General features: G+C 38.2%; 1 protein-coding gene across 2 annotated transcripts in view; it reads left to right on the top strand.

Annotated features, from left to right (window-relative positions):
* Positions 1-18,094, top strand: part of NEGR1 (neuronal growth regulator 1) — a 727,443-nt gene that overhangs the window by 595,967 nt on the left and 113,382 nt on the right. The window contains exon 7 of one of the 2 annotated variants that reach the window (XM_075067715.1): positions 3,502-9,170. The exons of the other annotated variant lie outside the window; for it this stretch is intronic. Coding sequence (XP_074923816.1) covers positions 3,502-3,626 — 125 coding nt within the window. The 3' untranslated portion in view covers positions 3,627-9,170. Of the gene's footprint in view, positions 1-3,501; positions 9,171-18,094 lie in introns of those variants that run through there. 2 annotated transcript variants of the gene reach the window in all.

Raw genomic sequence — 18,094 nt, 5'->3', positions numbered from 1 at the left:
GCAGCTTTCCCGGAGACGAACAGGTGCTGACTTTGCCGGGGGATGCTTTAGGCCCACCTCTTCCTTTCCCCGCTCCACTCCAGGCCCACTTCTTCCCACCCTCACTCCACCTCCTCTCTGGAGCAGCTGCATCCCCGCTCCTTCCCCACCCCCAGAGTCCTAAGTGCTGCTAAACAGCTGTTTGGCAGTGCTTAGGACTTCCTGGGAGGGAATGAGAGAAGCGGAGATGCAACATTTCCCTGCCCCTCACCCTCCCTCCCAGCGTTTCAAGCTTAGAACTTTCTGGGAGGGAAGGGGAGGAGCAGAGATGCGACGCTTCCCTGCTCCTGCCCCTCCCTCCCAGCAATTCCTAAGTGCCACCAAACAGCTGTTTAGCGGCACGTAGGACTTTCTGGGAGGGAGGAGGAGAAGTGGTGACTCAGCGCTTCCCCGCTTCTGCCCATCTCTCCCAGCCCTTTGCTCTTAGGACTTCCTGGGAGGGAGGGGGAGAAGCAGAGAAGCAGCACTTTCCCACTCCTCCTTCTCCCTCCCAGAAAGTCATAAGTGCCGCCAAACAGCTATTTGGCAGTGGGGGAAGCGCTGGGATGGAGGGGAGGGAGGCGGAGAAGAGAAACTTGTGCAATGCTCTCTTGTAAAGTCGCTGCTCTTCCATAGAATCTTACAAGCAATGGACAGAGCAGGCAGCCAAACGACATTATAAGGGAGCATTGCACAACTTTAAACGAGGTAACTTTGAAACAACGTGAAGTGGGAGGACGTTAAGTGAGGAGTTACTGTATGAGTAAGAGGATCAGAATCTGACCCTAAGATGTTAGTGTGGGGGGGGGGGGGAGGACAGCAGCCTAGGACGTAAGGAGGACTGTTAAAGGGAAGTGGAGGGGGAATAGAAGTAGCTAAATAATCAAATTATGCAATAAAACGTGTTTTTCATGAACCCAGTTAGTGACTTCATGATTTGTAACATTGTTACTGTAACTTCTCCATTACTTTCCCCAAAACTTAGCATGAAACATACACCCCTAATGATGTGAAAAAATAGCTATGCATAAGAAAATAAAAATGGAGTATATTACCTTTTCTTTATTTTCTCATAACTATCCAGCAATACCAGGATTGGGATTCCAAGACCCTTTTGCTAGGCCAAGGAGTAGAATTTAGGCATATATGGGACCTGAGGCAACAAGAGAGTTTAGAATCCAGCAATAGTTAAGACCATAAAGCCAAAAATTTAAGTGTTCTGTCTGCCCCACATAAAGCACTGGAAATGTTTGAGTAAACTAGTAGTTATAAACTTTCCCCTCTGTGAAAATGACTCTTTTTCATAAATAAGGAGTAAATAAGTTAAAAGAGAGATTGTGTCAGTGAAAACGGGCACACCTTGAAAAAAAAAAAAAAATTAAATGACAACATGAAGATTCAGGCTCAGGGGACTCAAAGAGCCTTGATTTGTATAATTGTAATTTGTAAGACCACCTAGTGTCTAATGTCGGATCAGGCCCTTGCCTCCAAATATTCTTCAGAAGAAAAAAACCTATCTTATATTTCCTAAGAACTTGACATTTTCTCAGTTTTAATACAGTTTCACATTCTTTTTGTTTGTTTGTTTCACTTTATTGTGTTCAGTTTAAAATAAACACTACTTACAAAAATAGAAAACAAACTTAAGTATTTGCATGTGGACATCTGGAGGAAAATTCACTTCAGTGCGACAAACACAGCTGTAGGAATACTTAGTATCACTGCATTTTTTTTTCCAAATTTTGAGATTCTGGGGTTTTATCTAAGAGAATAATTAGTTGTAGACATATCAAAATGCAAGATTTCATACTTAGATTTCTACTCTCCTTTAAAAGAAATACCATCTGATTGAAACAAGGGATAATTTAGCATGGCTGTATGGTAATAAGGGAATAATTATGGCACTTGTTCTGGAAAACATTTAAGAACATGCTTAAATCCATCGCTTCAGGACATCATTTAAGCATGTTTAACTTTATTCACGTGCTTAAGATCCATTGACTTAAAATTCACATGCTTAAAAGTTGTCCTAAATAGGGAAGCTTTCCTGAATCAGAGACTGTACTAAGATGTGATGTAAGGTAACATAAGTCTTTTAGTAAACTGTAATTTTCTTTTCAGCTTTGCATATTATAGATATGTCCAAAGGATCAGTCCTTCACTGCTTGTGCATATAAAACTGCCTTTGACTTGACTGAGAGTTTTGGTTACATTCAGAATTTAGAATCAAGATCATAGTCAGTATTGTGTTAGAAGCTAGTAAAAGCCCATATCGTAAAATTCTGGTCTGCACTTTGGCACTGTTGAAAGTATGAGAAATCGAGTTGTCAGTGTTTGCCCGGTCTTGAAAATGAGCACTTATTGAATGGCCCAGATTCTGCATTGAGATTCACAAGTGCATTTTCAGTTGATTTCAGTAATAGATGTGGGTGCAAATCTGAGGGCAGAATTCAGCCCATATTGGGTATTAAATCAGACTTTCCAGTGGTTCTCAACTCAACTTTCATCTTATTTGTTCCTTAGGGTTTGTTTTTCTTTGTGCTGAATTAGGATTAAAATAATAATGTTCGGTGATTAATTTTGATACTGTCTTATCTGAAAAATAAAAGCCCCATCTTTTTGTATAATTTAGAACTGTACAGAATATATGAATGTACAGTGGAAATAATCATGCATTCTCAGGGGATGTCCAGGATGACTTAATAGTTCTTTTTCATTTCTAATATCTATGATTTTTTGAAAACCAAACGAACACTTTCCATTTTTGTCTTTCTGTTAGTCATGTGTTAAAGTCCCAGTCCAAATAGCCAGCCAGCAATGTGAACGCTGCTGTATCAAAACTTGTTTTTTATTTCAGTTGTTGTTCCTTTTAATATACTGTTGTATTTCTTTATTCTATTTGTATGTATTATAACTATAATATTCACTGAGATGTTAAAACGGGGGCTTGCAATATAAGTTTGCATTAAGAAAAAGTAAAACAAAACCCTTTTAAAGAGAGTGAAAATAGACACGGACCTCCTAGCCAGACAAAATTGTCAAACTTTGGTATCTAAAGTTAGGTACCTAAATCCATATCAAGTCAATGAGTCTGAGTCAATGATCTGATCTTCAGCAGTGCTGAGCACCTGCAACTTCCATTGACTTCGTGGGAACCTTGGTGCTTAGCACATCTGAACATTAGGTCATTGATTCAGATGTCTAAGCAGGGATGTAATTGCCTAATTTTAGGCATCCACATTTGAACATGTTAATGGTAATAATTATTTATTGTTCTGGGTAAGATGAAAGAATAGACACTATCAGTCTTATTTTGTAGTGTCTTTCTATCTTTCAGCTGCATTTTCCAATGATCTTCTAGTTTCATACTGAGCACTCCTGAGACAGAAAGAAAAATGCAAAGATTTCCAGATTGCTGTAAAATAAAAGAATTGGGGATGGAGAATAGAAATATTTACTTAATATTTATTCTTTTCTTTCCAGCTCCAAGTACAGCCCAGTACGGGATTACCGGTGGTGCTGAAGTTCTGTTCTCCTGCTGGTACCTTGTGTTGACACTATCCTCTTTCACCAGCATATTCTACCTGAAGAACATCATTCTACAATAAATATAAAGAACCATGAAAGGCTTTTAAGGATTCTCTGAAAGTGCTGATGACTGGAGCCAATCTGGTAGAGTTTGTTAAAAGCAGCGTGGGATATAATCAGCAGTGCTTACATGGGGATGATCGCCTTCTGTAGAATTGCTCATTATGTAAATACTTTAATTCTACTCCTTTTTTTGATTAGCTGCATTACCTTGTGAAGCAGTACACATTGTCCTTTTTTAAGACGTGAAAGCTCTGAAATTACTTTTAGAGGATATTAATTGTGATTTCATGTTTGTAATCTACAAGTTTTCAAAAGCATTCAGTCATGGTCTGCTGGGTTGCAGACTGTAGTTTACAAAAAAAAAATATTGCAGTGAAAATGTGACTCTTTAAGGCTGCAATACAAGTATTCAGTTCCCTCTTTAAATATGATTCTATCCACATTTATTCAGAAGCATTTTTATTTTAAAAAATCAAATAATATTGCCTTCAAAACATTTCTTCAAACTATAACACATATCTAGATTTTCTTCTAGCATGATATTCAGGTTTCAAGAATGAGCCTTGTAATATGTCTGCATAAAGTGATTCTGCTTCCTCACCCCGCTCTGTAAATTCAGCATGGGTGTGCCTCCATAAAATACTACTTTTCTCTTCCTCTCCAACAATTCTGGAATGTGTACTGGTAAATGACAACATGTAAATTCAAGCGTACCTAATCTCCAGTTAAGGACAAAGATGCTATTGGCTAAAAAGAAAACCATCTCTTCCACCTCCAGTGGGGTAATGGAACTTCTCCAAACTTTGCCCACAACAACTAGACTACATGGTATTTTTTAACCAGTCAATCAAAAATAGCACAGGTATATTTCCCTTATTTTTTCCCTCTAGTGTGGTTAATTTGTATATTTTGTTTGTAAAACAAGTTTTCCTGGTATAAAATACAACACAACTCTCTTAAGAGACTTTTTGTGAATGTAACACTTTTCCCTTTCATTGCTCTAAATCAGAACTCTTAAAAGGCTGTATATGTGAGGTGATGACAGACCCTTTTTTATTATTGGCCAGTACTACATGAATTGATGTTCTTGCACTGGAGTTGTACTGATCAGCTAGCTCAGCAATGATACTTTCATTGCAAATGATTTTAAATCTCAGATAGCTGAGAACATAGGAAGCATTGAACATACATTTAATATAGATATATTTAAAAACAAGTGGCTCCAATAACTATATTTTGGTGCACCTTACAAATGCCATCACATTGCATCTTAATTGCCAGAATTTCATTAATGCACTGCTAAGATGTATGAATATCTTACCATAACAATTAATTTCACCTTTCATAAATGACTCTTGCAGTCCTCACATATTGCATTGAGTTCAAGAGAAGTTTTGCCTGAGTAACGGACTGGATCCTAAAATAGCATATTTTATTTCTATGGATATAATAGAGTTGTTGGGTTTATTTAAACAGCCTCTAATTTTGCTCCCAAATGAATGTACAGTCATGCTGTAAATGAATTGTGAACACTAAGTTGCACTTTGCAAAACCGGAGGCTGAAGCAAGGTCCCTTTAAAAATTTGACTCATTATGAAAGTTGACCGTATATGGTCCGAGCCATCACCCATTCTGGTCAGTACAAAGATACACACCAACTTCAATGGAATTGGATTGGGCCTATATAGAAAGAGCCACTGGTGATAAGAATTTCAAACATTAATTACAATATAAAATTATCCAGTCGCTTGTTCAACATATAAAACCACAATAAATAATAAGAAGACTGTTGCCATGTGAAAGTTGGAGTTATTTATATCAAAAGAAGATTGTCACTGAACACCATATTGCTATTTTGGCTACTTTTTTAGTATCACTGCCACAACAATTTCACTCAGACACACGCCTACTCAGTCATTTTTGGTACTGTGTTAAGCTCCGTAACTAGCTAGCTGGGTACTGTACATATTCAGCACTTTCAAGTTCATTTTGTAAATATCCTATTTTTTAAAATTCAAATTATGAATTTCTTTAGTACCATGATCAACTGCCCCATTACTAATATATAAACAAAATATGCAGCAAATATGTTGTAATTACTAAATGACGCTTAGATAAGGAGCATAAAAAGAATACACTGACTCCATAATAGGGCAATAAAATGTATTGAATCACGCTGTTTGTGTTCAGTAATAGATTCGAATATTTCTATTCTTCTCTTAAACTTGTGCGTTAAGCAGGTTCTATTTTCATAACTAAGACATTTTTTTAAAACCTTGAATAACATGATGACATTTTATTAGTTGAGGAAGCAGTGTGTAAAACAGTACGAACCATCTTATACACTCTCTTGACATTCTGATCACTCTTGTATTGCAGCTTTAAAGTGCTAAGCTCTAGAATCCATTCAGTAGAAAAAATGGTGCTGCAGAAAGTATTACATGTGAGTACAGTTTTATGAAGAAAGAAACAGATCAAGGAGATGTATAGTTCAGATGCCTTTTCTCACATGAATTAGGAATTGTTTCTATACTGTAGCTGGACCAAATTCTATATTTAGGCTAATTGTTTTTTTTTTTCATGATTACTGACGCATGGAATGTGAGGATTCTGGCAGCAGAATAGAATATGGAAACATTTTTATTAAATATGAAAAAATGAAGTATTTACTTTTTTGCATCATGAGAATATTCTTGCCAATAAAGCCACTGGAAAACATAGGCCAGATTTTCAACCTAGCCTCTGAATTTGCACTTGCAATTTTTGTGAGACAGTTTGTAGCATGCAAAAAACCATGTTTGTGGGCACAACATTTGCTTCTACAAACTAGGTACCTAAACATCTATCGGCTCTGCATGTTCAAAAGTGATAGTTTGTGTGTGCAAATTTAAGAGACCAATCCTGCGCATAAGGACTGGGGCCACTCACATTAACACTGTGTCGGTCACTAAATGTTTGTAGGATTGGTCTCTCACAGGGTGTTTATGAATATCTGACCATCTAAGGTTCCAGTTGTGCAAAGGGTTATGCATATGCTTAACTTCATGCACTGAGTAGTCCCAAAGAAACTACTCGCAGTACATAAAGTTAAGCACATTCCTAAGTTTTTGCAGGGTTGGGGCCCAACTCAATATTGGTCAAATAAAGTTACTTGCATCTTAGGTTAATCTGTTCCATATGGTAACCTGATAATTGTACAGTTTGGGACTTATTGGGACATTCTTTCAACATGGACTGTGCGGACTGTTGCAAATTAAATACAGTAGAATTTTACAAAATTGATCTTTTAATCTCTGGTGTATACTTGCTTTCTATCTGATACTTTCATAATATATTCTATGCTCATCCAATTGATACCCCTTACAGTTCAGATTTTTTAATCAATTATTATTATATTTATCCCACCATGAAAAAATATTGAAAATAAATGGATTTGCTCCAAGCAGTACAACATTTCTTATGCTAAAACTGTCGTCTCGCACTTGAATTACTAAAGTTTGTAATTCCGTAAGTTCCTGAATGTGCAATAACTCAGAGCTATTAACTACCATTGCATTGATGACATATATGGGCAAAGGTGCTGTAATTATAGTGTTGCTGATCGTGATTCTTTACTAATATTGAATTTAAGGATGTCTCAGAATTTCTAATACAAACACAGTTTCTCAAGGGTTTATAACTTGGCAGGAAAATGTATTCTTCATAACTAGACAGCTTTTTTAACTTTTCTATATATATTTAGAAAATCTGTTTCTAAGAGACAGGAGTATTGAAAACATTACCAGTGAAAGCTGCTCTTTTGCACATTTTCAGAGTTAGCACTCTAGCAAAATAATGGTAAACGTTATTCCTACCAAAATATCTGCTTACCCCACATAACTGTGTATTAAAGAGTGTGTATACCAAAATATGTATTTACCTGGAAAATCAATATGCCTTAAAGCCTAAATATGCATTTACTTCTAAGATTGGATCTTGTTCTTCCAGTCTGGAGGTAAATAATCCATATTTCACAATCTGCCATGGAAGATTTTGTTTCTTAAAAAACAAACATGCTCAATTCTTTTTAAAAAAGTATTAAATAATTTTAAAGTTCTTGCACAAACTAACGTATGTGAGGAAAGGAAAAGTTAGGATGAAACTCTATCCTGACACTCTGACCTTCTGAATTGCAGACAAATAAACTTGTTCTCAGCAATTTTTGAACTGAGAAAATGACAAGGAGTTTGGTGGTTGCCACTGAAACTTTTCCGTTTGCAAGTAAATATTACAGAATTCCCTATACTTACTAAAGGAAATGCTGTGAATAGGGTGGTAGGATACGTTAATGCAAGAGCATGTGTAAAGATTTTTATAGGTATCACTGTATGCTCATTTTGAATTTTTCTTCTCTCTCTCCCTCTCACAGGAGCCCCCTCCAGCTGGCTCTATTTCCCTGTTCTTCCCCAACACAGTAACATTTCTTCCACCTCCCAAGCCTTCTGGGGTAGAGTACATCCTATTCCTATTCTCTTTCTGCCTTCTTGCTCAGCTCTATCCCTTACTGTCTCAGTTACACACTGATCACTTCCTTCTGATTGCTGGCCTGAGTGTTGGGTCAATTAAAAATAGCTGGTGACACAGATTATTCCAGGAGTTTCTGGCAATTGTGAGGAAAGATAGTCATATCAGGAGTGCAGCCAGGTGTAAGGAAGGTGTTTGGTTGTAGGGAGATAAGGCAGGACTATACTTACTGTTTGCAGAAGTCCCAGCTGGCCCTATTTCCCAGCTTCTGGAAGCCTTCACTCATTCACAGCATTGTACCATTATTGACAGTGGCTTTCTAAAATCCTTAGGGCTACATGCAGCTTGCACTGGCCTAAGTGCATGAATACATGAGAGCAGAATTTAAACTTTAGAAAACAGTTTGTCCTGAAGCCCTTAGAGAACTGACTAATTAACTCATCACATTGTTGTACCTAGTATTGAGCCTACTGTAGGTATTATAACGGTCTCAGAATAGGGCACAGTGTTAAATACAGTACCACATTTCCTAAAAGCCTAGGCAGCAAAATGCACCAGCTTAGCTGCTGACCTAAAGAAGCTCTACATGCCTCATTAAAGCTGCTTTCTGTCCTGAGGGAGAACTCTCTCCCAGCTAACAGCCTCATGATGCTAGGTGAGGTAATATGCAATCAGCTGATGTAGCCCATCTATCTCCATCATGTGGCATTCAGAAGGGTTGAAAATGTACTGAGCATGCTCAGTGCATCCTCAGATGCCCTTGTATCAGGTGGATATTCCCTTTGTTGATGGACATTGAGCCTGCTGGGGAAGAGCTGAGGAGAGGAAGTGTGGTCTGATGACAGTATCAGCAGGACTGAATTCTGACAACAGGAGTGAGCACATTGCCTACAGATTACTCCTTTCCCCAATAATAAAATAGTGCCTGGGAAGGAGGGATGACAGGACATCCCAAACTACACCTCAACACCATCTGGGGTAGGGGGGAGATATGGCTCATGTTAAAAAGAGAAATATTTTAATTATTCAAAACAATGATTCTTAGGCCAGAGTTGGCTTCTCTCACAGTGCTCTAGGATGGTTGTAATTTCCTGAGATCATGTGCCCTAGCTAGAGGTGGATAGATGGATTATTGCTGGTGGAGAGTTGTGGAAATGTTCCCACCCCCAAGCCACATAACTATCCCCAAGCTTTTTAGTTTATGTAGGTTTTGCTCTCTGCACAGCAACTTTTCTTCTGAATGAGTCTACTTAAGATCTGCCGGTATAACCTTAACTTTCCTGGCTGTGCCAAAATTTATGTCACATTTCCCCAAGTCACCATCACACTGAGCACTGATTACTATTTGCATATTTGTTCTTACCCTAACACATCTACTTTCTGTTAACCGTATGCCTAATTTCTAGAGTTTGAAGGCTTCTCTACTTTATGAACTTCTGCTCTAAAATTTAGATATCAACATATTCATTTCACACTTCCGATAAACCAGAGATGAATCACAACTGAACTCAGGATGCCCTAAATTAGATTTTAAAATATATTAGAAGCTCAGCTCTCCCATGTTTCGATTGGACCACATGTAAATCTGTATTTTAAAACAAGATTTGGGGCCAGATTCTCAGCCCTCCTGTGACTATTTTATACCTCTCCAATGGCACAAAGAAACCATAAAGCTGTTGAGTCTGGCTCTTTGAGGATTCCCATTGGAAGGGGAATTGCTGAGTGATGTAGAATACTTTTGAGCAGCTCTGCATCATCCATTATCCCATCCCTGGCACAGGAGCATTCTGATACCCCAGCTATCTTTGGTTGCTGGAATGGCCTCTTGGGGACTGCTCTAAGTTATGCCAGGAGCCATCTCCATTGTTGGGTAAATAAAAGGGTGACATAAAGTCGCCTTTCACTTTGATCTTGCTCTGAGCACAGCTCCACCCAACCAGAGAATTTGGCCCTTAATCTTAAAGAACTTTACATAGAAATTTAAACAAAAATGATAAATAATATAGAGATTGTAATTCTACTTGCAATCAATGTTCATCTATTCATTTTTTTTTAATTCACCTTCTTTGGGAACTATGAAACCTGGTAAAACTGAAACCGCACGAAGTCAAATAGATTACATTTCTGCAGCAAAACAGAGAATTTAAAGACAGGAAAGAAAACAATATTGTAAAGTTAATTCCAATAAGGTCACATGAACCTCCCCCGAAATGTTTTAAGTATGTGAATATTCATTATCCCGTCACTGCCTTTTTGCAGCCTGCCAGCTAAATAAATGCCTGTAATGATGTATACATTATATTCAGTGTCCAGAGGGCTAAGCAGTCTGTTTTTCCCTAATGAACATCTATCCTCTTTATTAATTTCCAGAAGCAAAACACAATTTACACATTATAAGATGTGAAATGTGTACAATAACATAAGCGTCCCACTTAACAAACCCATTACAGTCATAAGTATACAGCTCCCATTAACCTTAAAGGCATCTACTTAAATGTGACTCAAGTGAGAATAAACTGTACGGACTTAAGATAACACTGACTTTGCCTTTTTGTATATTTCCAGCTGTGGCAAGGGGGGACCCATCCCTTTTCCAGTTTTGTGGCTATGTCTTGCCCCTCCTCCCCCAGTATAAGATCTTCAGGAAAAATAATTTAATTTCCAAGATACTAGTCATTTAGATGTGCTTAACATTTCTGAGGTATCTCTTGAGGTGGTGCTACTTCATCAGCTAAATACAAATGAGAGAGGTAAAACATTCCGGGAAGCTACAGTAAAAGTTGGCTAGTCTGCCTCCACTTAATGCTAATGAGACAGTTTCTTGTAAAAATTCCAACTTGATAGAAACTACAGGAGGTAGCATGGTTCATTAGGCTACAAAAGCTGTAAAATGGTAAAAGGACTGGTTTTCCTCCCTCATTTCAAGTGATTTGCTAAAAGCACTGGGATGTTCCACTATGGAACTTGGAATTCACTATTCCCTTCATTAATTTTGAGCTTTTTGCATTTAGAAAAAAGTTAACTTTAGGGTAAGCCACTGTACATTCCCCCCACCCCACCCCCACCCGCCAGCTGCCTTTAACCACACTGTATAACTCTATTGGGTCTTTTTACCCATTTGCTCAGTTGGAATAGAAAACTAAACTGGATTATGCTAGTTCTGTGACCTGACATCCTGCCTAAAACACACCTGAGCAGTGACCTAAGAAAAACGTGGTCAATGGCTCTTCTATAGATACTCCTTTAGAAAGTGATGCCTTTGATTTAAGCTGCTTTAGCTGGTGTCTGTCAAAAATTCTCTCATTGCTTTCAATGATCTGGAAAATAAGCTTGCAAGCCAGCCGTGTGGAGTTCAGGATAATTTAAAATAATAACAAAAAATTACACAGCATAGTCGACACATTCTTCTGAAGTTTTATTCAAAGACATTTCCATAAATAGTATCTTATGCCACAGTTAATCAAGCAGACATGCTTAAACCACAGGTGAGCAAAAAACTTGATTATTATTTTTAAGATTTAATGAAACCATCCTATAGGCATGAAAACAGGAGAATCTCAGAGAAGCTGTTTTATCCATAAAGTGTTGTTTAGGTGTAAATCAGTGTTGTGGTGTTGTTACAAGTATTCAGGTCTTTGTGGTGACTAAAGCAGGTTGGAAAATGTTAATGAAGGCACAATTTTGGCAAAAAATTAGAACTGAATATTTTCACAATTCCCTCCCTTTGTTTTCTGACCAATTCTGATGGTGACAACATATGTAGAGAGCCAAATACAGTTCACATGACTCACTCATGGCCTGCTTCTGCTCCTATTGAAGTCAGTGCAAGTTTGGCATTGATTTTAATGGGAGCGTGATTAGGTCCTGACTGACCTCAATGAGTCAGGTTCCATTCATGTGAGGGGTGTTGACCTACAATATAATAGCTGTCAGGTGGCACTATTAGAGGTGAAAAATATGTGCCACCATTTCCAAAGTTGGGTATCAAAACTTAGGCACCTGAATAAAAATATTCTGATTTTTTTTCCTGAGGTGCTGTATGCTCTCAATGGATTTTGAAAACAGCAAGAATTTTGAGTGCTCAGCAGCTCTGATTATCAGGCAATGTGTTCAGAGACCTACATATGATTTTTAGACCTACATAGATTTTTAACGTTAGGCACCCAAGTTTGCAAGTTGCGCCCAGAGTATTTTTTGTTGCAAAACAACAAGCAGCAAGCTGCTCTGTTGCAGTTCTTTATTCAAGTCATACTGGGGGGGAGTTACACATTAGTTTGATTACAAAGCTGCTAAGGTAAGCTGCTACGGTCTGTTGTCGTTAAGAGATAGTACAGTGGGGTGCAAGACAATCTCTCCTGACTAGAGCAGGAGACTGGGGGCTCAGATCCTCCTGGGTTCCATTCTAAGCTATAAGAATACTTCCCTCCCAGATACATTGTGAGACTTAATTAAAGAGGAGCTGCTCCTAAGATATGCTGTGGATCCACAATTGCCAGTGAAAATCGGTGAGAGCTCAGTACCTTTCAGTCTCAAGTCCTTAATGTCTGGAAAGTCCTTGGAGGTCCTGGGTTGAAAGATGCTATAGAAGTGCATATTATTCTTATGTAGTCTGCGTCCCACGAAGTGACTAGAATAAAAGTTATTAATTGGGGATGGGTTAACCTCAAAAGGTTCAGGGAGTTGATTTGCATAATTATCCAAAATAATCTTATCTATTATATATGCACAAATAGGCTGAAAATACTGCAGAAAATAGGTTATCAGGCACAATTTTTGATACTTCATATTTCTACTCAGAGCAAGCAGATTTTCTCATAGTATTTTGGCATTTCAGGTCTTGTAAGAAGCAGGAAGAGCAAAGCCAGGTGAAAATTAAACTCAATGGGGAAATATTAAGTTAACTAGATTTTTTTCAAAATTTGATATTCAGTTTGAATCATTTATAATTTCATCCAAATCAGTTTACCCTCCCTTACTGTAAAAAAAAGTATAGGGATTTTGTCTGATTTAGTAAAAATACATTTATTTAGGATAGCTGATTCATATCACTGTGTTACCACTCATACACCTTTTTCCAGACCTCATTCCTGTTTTTAAAAACTTAGCAATTTTACCTTACTAACTGAATAAGGTTAGTGTAGTATTTGCAATATTCCCTAAGAATTCACTATACTAAGCCTAGCAAACGCAACAAGTAGCGTTATCTAACTATCAGTGACAAAATTGGAACGTTTTTATGGGTAGCTACTGTATCATGGATTAGTAGACATAAAAGGCCAGATCCTCGGCTGTTCAGCTATGTTAATTTACATGAGTTGAAGATCTGGCCTTAAATTTCTATAGTAAACCTCAACAATAAACAACTTTTGAACTGCATTCGCTCTTGCATGTGCCAGGAGGTATAAAATTAGTCTTCATGTGCCAGTCTGGTCTGCTGCACCCTGGGGAGGTTTCACCGAGACAGGGCAGGTGGAGGCATTGCACCCTGTCTGCCTCTAGGTTTCCATCCACAAAGGGCAACTTTGATTTCTGCTAAGGACTCAGCCAGTGGAGGCTGCAGAGGATAAGCATAAGTCAGCACATCCCTTGGCTCTGCCCTCTTCTTCACCACTGTCACTCATTTTTCAGACAATACTACCCACTTGTGGGTCCATGGGTGGGGGTGGCTGAATCTGCTGAACTCCACTTTTTGCCTCTAAGACAAATCTGAAAAATTGATAGAAGCAATAGACTACTAAAGAGACAAGAACTTGAACTTGATGGGCATAGAATCTTTAACCAAACCTACTTGGATTATCTCAATATAGATACTTTGTAATCCCTAGATGAGCGCTACCTTCATCTAGTCAGTAAGACATCCATATCTTTTTACAGATTTTAAATTTTAAAAGGTAGAAATACAGAATGATAGTTCAGCATTTACATTCAACTTGTTACCTTTGCTACTTCAAGACCCACACTTTTTGGAGAGGGAAAAAACATGTAGGCATTTCCTATAAATGGATTATGGGATTGGATTTTCACTTAAAATAATTTGAAGGAGTTGAATTGTTTATCTGACTCAACAACATTTTCCTCCCCAAGCTGTATACATGAATGCTGATTGTGCTTTCAGTAAGAGGTACGGAGTTAAAATACTATCTTTTATGTTATTTATATTCATACAACTTGGTGGAGATATTTGATTACAGGTTTGCCTTCCCTGTAGATGATTTACTTAGTGACCAGTTCCAGAGCATTTCCAGTATAGTTATTTTTGACATTGCAGTTTTCATAAGTGTGTTCTGAGCTCTTTATTTCACTGTGTTAAACACTATCTTGCATGTGAATATAATGTAAAAGGGTACGTATTAAAAATTAATTTCAAAAGTTAATTACCCTTAGTAACTCAGCTTCTTAGAACAGTTGTGAGCTACATCAGATTTAACATCCACTCCTTTTAAATTGAGATTGTTAGTAATGTTAGTCAAGAGGCACTGATGAGCACTTCTCCCTTCAAAATTTTTCTCTCAATAAGTTTGCAGACAAGATACTCAGTTCTTCTGAAATAAAAAGTTCAGCTAAGGGCTTTGACCTTATATCTGAGTACAGAATTAAACACTCTGGGAAAGGTTAATGCACAGATTGAGAGAGTTGAGAATTATACCCCAAAATACTTAAAGAAATAATTTTAAAATGTAAAGATCACTGATCATAGTTTTTTTTGAAAAAGGTACCTGTTCCTATGCTGTCATCTAATCTTTAAGGACTAGATCCAATTGGAAGACTTACATTGGCGTCAGTGAAAGGAGGATTAGGCCCTAGAATCATGTGGTGTAGGAAAGCACGGAGATGATTTTTCCATTAGACAGATGCACTTTTTTTTTTCTTTTGTAGTTGAATATGGATCCCATGAAAGTGACTAAAGCCACCAACTAGCGTTTAGGCATAGTATAGGCAGGCATTGTACAACCTTCCCTACATAGCACTGCTAATACACTTCAGTCCTAGCCTGATCCCCAGACCTCTCTGTTATTTATTTGGTCCTCTCCTGTCTAGACAAGCATACTAAATTTCATGGACCATACTCCACTATAGAGGAACTAGGGTGAAATGACCAAACTCATTTGTATTTGAGATTGAAAAGGAATTGACACCCAGAACGCCGGAGATGAAAGGCAGATGTGTTCATCCATTGTGACACCTGGTTTTGGTTCTTTTGCAGTTTAAAAGAAACAGTCTGAGTCCTAGTGCAAACTTTCCCTGCCATTTTCTTTATTTTCCTCCCAAGGAAAGGAGTATACTGGATTTTCCTTTTAAATCTTTAAACTTGTATTTATTTTTCAGGTGGCTTGCAATTAAAAACTGCAGATGTTCTTTAGTTTCCCTGTCTAGCTGAGTGGTGAAAAAAAACTACTTCAGCACTGCTGTGAAATGTATAACTGTTACCCCCAAGCCATTTCTGGGAAAATACCCACTGCGATGGCATAACCTCTATCATAACCAGTGAAGAGAGGAAACTAAGTCACTGTATTTAGAAAGAGAAAAACCTCTCTTCTCCTTTCCTTCTTTCATCCTCACACACACAAATAAGACCACCACTAGGTGATTCCCAAATAGCATTGCAAAAGTTAGTTGTGCTAGGCCATGTAATCAATAGTTTAATAATTCACTTGTCTTAACTTAATGACACTTGTTTAGATGTAATAGTCACACTGTTAACAGACCATATGGCTAATGAAAAGTTTTGAACGTTCTAACAACTTACATGTACTGTTTTGGGGGCAAAACGCCTTCCCACATATGCAGAAGGCCCTAAACTGAAACGCGTAACCACAATTCCATTGCACAGAGCAGGCAGCAAATAGGCCAGGGAAATGCTTTATCCTTTGCACTACACACAGCACTGGCTGTAGCCAGAGGATCACTAACTGGAGGGAGGTACAGCAGCCGTTCCTATAGCCCAGAGGCTCTGTTAGCAGCTGCACTAGAACTCCTGGATCCTGGTACAAGGGGTGGAAAATTCCATCTTAACTCCCAGCCCAAGGAGAGACCCCCCTGCTTAACGCCAGTTTAAACAAGGGCCCTTGCACTGTTTTCAGGTCCATTTCTCTCGTACAGAGTTAGCAGTCTCTGATCTTCACTGTCCTTGAACTAGATTCTAAGGATAGAATGTTTAGAAGGAATAAACAGGAACTTGCTTCTCTTAAGGGGGAGGGATGCATAGACTAATGCAAAAACCAAACCTTGTGTCAGTGAGAAATGGAATTTGTGTGTAATTATCATTTTGCTACTCTAAAATTATTAAAATAATTCCAGACTCAGCTTTCTGTCTGGAATTCACACTTGATTTAATGTGATGACAAATATAAAGCATGTTTATTTAATCTGTTTTACATTCTATTTGTAATGAGTAAAATGAGCATATTTTCTTTTTGATGTTGAGAGAAGTCTTACTGAGATTGCTGTTAGTGGTCTAAGGGCTCAACTCTGATCTACTTACTTCATCTGAGCTGTACCTAACTCCATGAGAAGCCCCATTGTTTTCAGTGAGGCTACGCAAGTAAGATCCACTCGCTGTAAGTAAAGGTGACGTGGAATTTTTCTGCACAAAAAAATCTTTTTGCAACACTTGTTTGGACTGAAACATATTCATTTTAGTCTATGACCGGGGACCAAATATGAGACTGGAAAAACCCAAGCCTCAAACTAGGCTGGGCCAGCCAGTGGCACAAACTTAGCGACCCCCTGCCCATCCCCAAATAAGAGAGCTCTGAGGGGGAAAGGCTGTTGCCTGCTAGTGAGAGGGGCTGCTAAAGCCAGCTCTGGTGCAGCATCGCTCAGCCTCATTCCATGTTTTTCCTGTGTGTTTCCTGTTCTTTCAGGACATGATGCCACTTGCAGTGGTGTGGAGCTTTGAGGTGTATACCCTGGGAATGCATTTTATGTGGCATTTCAGGCTGGAAGTAAGTCTCAGGGTTCTTTGGTTTGTCTCCTGATTCTTGAACTCTTCACTCTGGCAATACTTGTTTCATTTGCACATCAGACTATCATATGACTGCTCTGGGCCCATCCTGGGTGGCCCCTCCTGGGGCTCTTCTAGTCATGCACTGCTGTCACTTGAAAATTTATTTCACCTTGTTATCCATTTTGCGACTGCTCTCTAGTATTAAAAAAGTCCTTCTTTGCCCAGGATCTTATATATAAATAATACATGCAAATATACTTGAACAAGTTGTCCCAGGTCTACATTTATTTGCTGTTAAAATAACAATATTTAATAATATTAAAAATAAAAATAGCCACAAACAGTATCACTACTGTAAACTGTAGTGGTTTTGAATCATTACTGTAGAATGCTGCAGTACCTTCTTAATAAGGGTAAATTAGCTATTCCATCCCTAAATATATTTAAATAAGCTCTCTTATATGGTTTTGTTTTCCAGACTATGTATAATTTAGAGGGATTCTTTTAGATTAGGGAAAACAGGACAGCAGGCAAGCAGATTATATCTTCCATAATGTCCATCCTACATCTTCTCCTGTTCCTTTGCAGACCGACAGAGGTCTTGCAGTAAAAAAGAATCATGGCTATGCACTTCCAAGTTAGGAGCTAATGTATTTCCATCATCTGGTCATGACAATTTTGGCATTTTTGAGATCACTTGACGCCCTAAATTATTCCACACCCACCTGGACCCACTTTCAGATTGATTTAACCTCCCCAAGGGACAAATTCTGCTCTCAAGGCAAATTGCTCATGCACAAGTAAGGCTGAAATTTGGCCCAAGACAGTAAGATCTCATGGTAATCTTATCCTAGATAACTATCTTTCCCAACTGATCCCCTCCTTCTCTTGCTCCACTGTAACCCCACCATGTGCTTGTTACAGGCCAACACCTTTAACTTACACACACACACACACACACAACCTGGCTAGTCATTTGTGTCCCACCTACACAAATATGCTCTTTTTTTGGGAAACACTGGTGCAGTTATTCAG

The sequence above is a fragment of the Chelonoidis abingdonii genome, chromosome 7 (genome assembly GCF_003597395.2).
Source record: "Chelonoidis abingdonii isolate Lonesome George chromosome 7, CheloAbing_2.0, whole genome shotgun sequence".
Lineage (NCBI taxonomy): Eukaryota > Metazoa > Chordata > Testudines > Testudinidae > Chelonoidis > Chelonoidis abingdonii.
Note: the sequence above shows the minus strand (reverse complement) of the source record. Positions and strands in the feature narration are given on the sequence as shown.